The following is a 5,818-nucleotide window of genomic DNA, read 5'->3' on the forward strand; positions in this document are numbered from 1 at the left end:
CGACATCCGGTCGAAACCACTCTTGCTCATGAGTCCCCGTGAACTTTGACTTCGATCATTTCTCATCTTATTCTGTGCAAAGTTTCTACCAGATCATTTCTCATTTCTCATCAGTCTTCCCGTTATACTTAGGAATTTCAGGCATACGGAACTTCTTAGGGATTGGCTTCGGAGCCTTACTTGGGGGAAAAGGTTTTTGTACAAACTTTTTGGAATCTAGTCCTTTCAATATTGGTGGTGCCCCTGAGATTTGGTCGATCCTGGAGTTATAGGTTTCCACCTTCTTATTGCTTTCCTCGATCTTCTTTTCCACTATCTCGATTCGCTGTCAATTCTTCGAGCATTTTTATATAGTAGGGTTGGTCTCCGATTACTTCTTATTTGATTTCCTAGAAGTCGATTCGACCGTGTGTATAACTTCCTCGGATAGCTCGAGTTCGACCCTGCTCGAAGTGTGGTTCTGATTTTAGAGTTGGGCTATTGCTGCATGTTGGGCCTGCAACATTTCGAATATCACCCGCAGGTTGATCCCGCCATCTTCGCCGATATGTGCGTTCTGAGTAGCTGATCGGATACCCCCGCGAATGTTGCTTTGTGGATCGACAGCCAAATTTTCATTGATGGCTACATGCGAACTCACGTCGATTAGATCTATAACCGGAATTCCATCGAGGCCAGCAGGGGGTACATCGTTTCCTGGTGCAATGTTCTCGTTTTCACCATGTTGGCTGAGATCATTGTCAATATGTTAAGGTGTTGAATGAGAGTTTGACATTTTTTAATCTTGTAATCAAAGATACTTCAATGAACAAGTGTAAAATAGTGTGTGTTACGAAAATTTGTACCAGGCAATCACTATTATCCTTAGCCCCACGGTGGGCACCAAACGTTTTACCCTAAAAACGGATAACAATTAAATTTATATTGTAGTTTTAAAGACACATGATTTTACTTGGCACAAACTGAGAAAAATACAATATTGTTACTGAAATTAACTACAAATAGAAATAAAGAAAACCAAAAGAGATGTATAGCTTTGATCCTCGAGCTAGGTCGCCTTCGAATCAAACAAGTATTTTGTTGAAAAGTATAAACATAATAACAGAGTATTGAGAGCTTAAGAAGACGATAGTATATTGCTTTATGTAACGTGCATATGATCCTTATTACAAATTATCAGACCCCCTTTATATAATAGGGGAATCCCACCATTAATACAATCCTAAATATGGCAAGAAATCCTATGATTAGCTGATTAATCGGCCTCTTCTTGATACGTGACGAGATTTCCGCTGTGATACTTGCCCGATCACGGATATCTTGGCTTTCCGTTATTTGGCCCTGCAGGCTTCCCTCGATCTTGCTCGATCTCTATCCCGCTCGGTCTCGATCTCGATCAGTCCCTAAGTCACGAGCTTGGCCATCTAACTTCGTGTCACGGTCCGGTATGACATAGGGTCGAACCCTGGTCTGTCACGCCCCGATCTTAATTAATCATAAAAAAGGGCAAGCCCAATTTTGACCATATACAATTCCATTGTGATAGTGGACGAAGCTCTTGATTTATCTTTTCTGTGGCTAGACCCTTCTTTTTCTAAAAATTGTGTTGGATGGATTTTTTAGAGCCACTGTTTAAATTTTAATCCCGCTCGGGAAAAAAAATTCGGTCAAACTTTTGAAGCACGCTCATCTATATTTTGGAAATTAATTCTGATAATCACTAGAATATTGAAGCATGATTTGAGCCACAAATGCTGAAAAGTTCTGGTGATCAGCTGAAAATTCTGATGAACGGTCATGATTTGTGGCAAAATCATGACACATCACTTGAGTTTTTCAGCACTAAATCAAAAAACTTGCTGAAATTTTTTGCGAGCCTACTTTAAAATCTATCGCGAGCTATTTTCCCAACTCTTTCGTTACCGGGATAATAAATAATCAACAGTGACACAAAGTATCCGATTTTTGTTATCCTCCCTTTCTTTTCCCTCTTAAGATAGAAATTAGAAAATTATAGTAAAGTTTTTCTTGTTTCTATCCTAGTGCATGTAGGCGAGAGGTTGAGGAGTACCTCTAGATTCAAAAATTCTAGAAAGCTTTGTAGATGGACTTGAATAATTAACCGAAGTCATCCGATGAACGGATTATATAAAAAATAAATTTATTTCTCATTTTAAGTTGGTAAATTTCATGTCACCCCACTTCGGTAGTGGGACTAAAACAACAAAATTGAATCTGAGACTCGATACTTTTTTTAGAACTTCCCATCTTCATTATTATCAGGTCACTTTCGAGCATCATTGGACATACATATAAAAAAAAAATTATACATAGTCGATCGGTAGTCACTATTCACACTTAATTTTTCAACCACATAAGTCTCAGACTCTCATATAGATGTAAACTTTCGCTTTTTATTCAAAAAATTGAAGAAAAAAGTAGATTTACCGGCTAGGCATAATAATGTTGTGCATGTTAAGTCATCAAATCCTTAATTGTAGATCAAGATAATATATAAGGTTACAGTCAAATATATATACTTAATTAGAATAAAAAACATAAAACACAAAATGTTTCTTGGCGAGGAGTAAAGCATACATAGGGATGAATGCTCTACCTACCTTAGACTGTCTCCTATGATCCCAATGAATTTCGTGATCGTTTCGTCACGAACGACTCTAAACTTTACTTTTCCAGAAAAAAAAATTACTTGAAGTCAACAAAATTAGTATTAATATAAGAGTTACGGGTAGTTTGGTTTGAATACGCTTATGCCGGGATAAGTTATACTATGCTGAGATTAGTTATTCTAGTATTGTTTTTTATCCATTATTTTGTATGTTGTATTAAAAATGACAATTGTATAATTTCTAAGAAGAAGGTATAAGTTATCCCGGCACTAATTACCCCACCCTCTACAAGGTACAAGTTATTCCGGTACTAATTTTAATCCCAGAATAACTTACAAGGTTTGCTAACCAAACAAAGTATTAAGGTGGTATTAAATTTTTGTACCAGCACGATACCTTCTTATACCTCATACCAAATGACCCCTTAATTTTTTTTTTTAATACCTTACAATGATATTGAAAGTTAAGTTCTTTATAACGGGCAAATAGAAAAAGTATATAATAGAAATTAGAAAGGTCGAGGAAGCTCTGGACTTTAAATAAGGACCCTTGAAAATGGAAGTGATTAGTAACTGAGTGTCAAAGCACATGGACGACATTCAATATATATATATATATAGTGGAAGGAATGTTGGGAGGAAGCTGATAATTATTTAAAAAGCAATTCACTAATTAAACTTTAATGAGACGACCTTCTTAATTGCAACATCCACTAATAATACAAAAACTTTGCAATCCTATAAACCCTAATTAATAAAAACATCATCTTCCATTCACATATGAAGCGCGATGATCACTACATCCTTTTTTTCTTTAAACTTTATTACCTTTTCATTTATTAATGTTTCTTTATCTTCACATTTGAAGTCAAAAAGGTCACGCACGTCGCCAACTTTGGCTAACAACCAATAATCGAACTTTGAGAAATATATTTTGTGATAAACACTTTTTACTCGTGAATACATCTTTAGGAAAAAGTGTAAGATAATTAATACGCAATCATAGCAGAGATTAAAATACAAACATAAACATAATTTTGAAATAGGTTCAAGAAGCGTACCGTTAACACAGCCCGAAAAACTTGACTGATGGAGCGTGTACTGTTACCACGTATTCAAGAGGTAGAATACGCTAGGGTTTACTAATAGCTAGGGAAATGGAGGTTGGCCTCTATTTATAAAGAGTGTCTACCCATCACAAGACAATAGTTATTGGGTCTCACTTATCCACACATAAATATTTAATATCAGGCCTTTTATTTATCCACCACTTGGGCAACTTCACTATCCTTTCAGGCTATAACCAATTAACGTAAGTCCAAATTCAACATTCTCCCACTTGGACGCCAACGTTAATTGAGGACAAGAAAATAATTTTAAAACTTTTGAGTTTTAAGAAAATCATTTTGAAAAAAAAAGATTTTAAACTCTGCAGTGGCCACACTACTCATATAGCCAAGGATAGAATGACCCATATAACGATCCATCCAGTCTCAATAGAGAAGACTAACAATGAATCATAGCAGGCATCACACTATTTTAAGATATGAATTCTATCTACGACCACATATGCTAGAATTTCCATCAACATGGATCAAACATATGTGCTAAGCATATTATCTTTTTAATCAAGGTGAATAGATTCACACCTCTTAGAAAGAAATAATCCTCCAAGTGATATAATAATCATATCACATCAAGAGCCTCCATATTAAATGATATTAAAATCTTGTCACATTAGGAGATTTTCCTTGTGCCTTACCGGGGATAATCAAGGCAACAAGCAGCAAAACTCAAAGATATCATGAGTTTATGCAATATCTAATTGGAAATAAAAATAAATAAATTATCATGTTAGTCAATAAGCATAACAATTATAAAATAACACAAGCGTGTATAAAATTAGAATTTATTAAAAGCAATATCTCAATCAGCAGCTACAAAATAACTCCTACTAACTAAAGCACATCAAAAGACTCTAAAATACCCATATTTTTAGTATGTTCATTAAATACTACAGGACTAAGACCTTTAGTCAAAGGATCAACCAACATAGATTTTGTTCAATACGTATATCACCTTCTTTTACATGTCTCTAACCTTAAGAAACTTAAGGCTAACATGCTTAGAGCCTCTTGTTCTCTTGTTGTTCTTAGAGAAGAACACAACTACACTATTGTCACAAAAGATAGTCACCGGCTTAGATATAAAATCCACAATTTGCAATTTAGTAAGAAAATTCTTCATCCAAACAACATGTGAAGCAGTCTCAAAACAAGCAATAAACTCAACTTCCATTGTAGATGTAGCAGTGATGCTCTATTTTTTTACTTTTTCAAGAAATAGCACCTCCGCCCAACATAAAAATATACCCAGAAGTTGATTTCATAGTGTCTTGACAACCTACAAAATCATAATCTGAATATACTAGAAGATCCAGATCATCAACCTTTTTGTACACAAGCATGAAGTCTTTAATGCGTTGTAGATATCTCATCACTTTCTTTGCAGCCACCCAATGTACCCACCCAGGATTAGAAGAAAATCTTCCCAACATGTTAACAGCAAATGCAATATCAGGTCTTGTACAAACCTGTATGTACATCAAACAACCAACAACACATGCATATGGCATATCTTTGATGGTTCTCATTTCAACTTTATTTTTCGGACATTGATCTTTACTAAGTTTATCTCCTTTTACAACAGGTGTCACACCAGGTCTGCAGTCTTGCATATTGAAAGTTTTAATAACACTCTCAATGTAGGAACGTTGTGATAAACCTAATAAACCATGTGACTTGTCTTTTTTAATTTCTATCCCAAGAACAAAAGAGGCTTCACTAAGATCTTTCATATCAGACCTAGACAAAAATTGTTTGGTCTCATTCATCAAGCCCAAATCATTTGTGGCAAGAAGAATATCATCAACATGGATAACCATAATAATGAAACTACCATTAGCTATTTTAAGATAAACACATTCATCAAGCTTATTTTTCACATATCCAAATTTTGTAATAATTTCATCAAATTTCAAGTACCACTGCCTAGAGGCTTGTTTAAGCCCATATGTTAATTTGTTAAGTTGCACACTAGATGTTCTTTACCAGCTTCTTTAAACCCTTCAGGTTGAACTATGTAAACTTCTTGAAGCAGAGTCCCATTAGGAAAGCAGCTTTAACATCC

At 35.0% G+C, this 5,818-nt stretch overlaps 1 protein-coding gene across 1 annotated transcript; it reads right to left on the bottom strand.

Moving 5' to 3' along the window:
- Positions 1–4,964: 4,964 nt before the first annotated feature.
- On the bottom strand, positions 4,965–5,573 carry LOC138877929 (secreted RxLR effector protein 161-like). The gene has a single exon (XM_070157574.1). It carries the CDS (start codon positions 5,571–5,573, stop codon positions 4,965–4,967), a length of 609 nt encoding a protein of 202 aa, XP_070013675.1.
- Positions 5,574–5,818: the final 245 nt, after the last annotated feature.

The sequence above is a fragment of the Nicotiana sylvestris genome, chromosome 9 (assembly GCF_000393655.2).
Source record: "Nicotiana sylvestris chromosome 9, ASM39365v2, whole genome shotgun sequence".
Classification (NCBI taxonomy): Eukaryota; Viridiplantae; Streptophyta; class Magnoliopsida; order Solanales; family Solanaceae; genus Nicotiana; species Nicotiana sylvestris.

Coding starts and splice junctions, on each gene's coding strand:
- LOC138877929 (XM_070157574.1), bottom strand. CDS start 5,573: ATGGTTATCCATGTTGATGATATTCTTCTTGCCACAAATGATTTGGGC.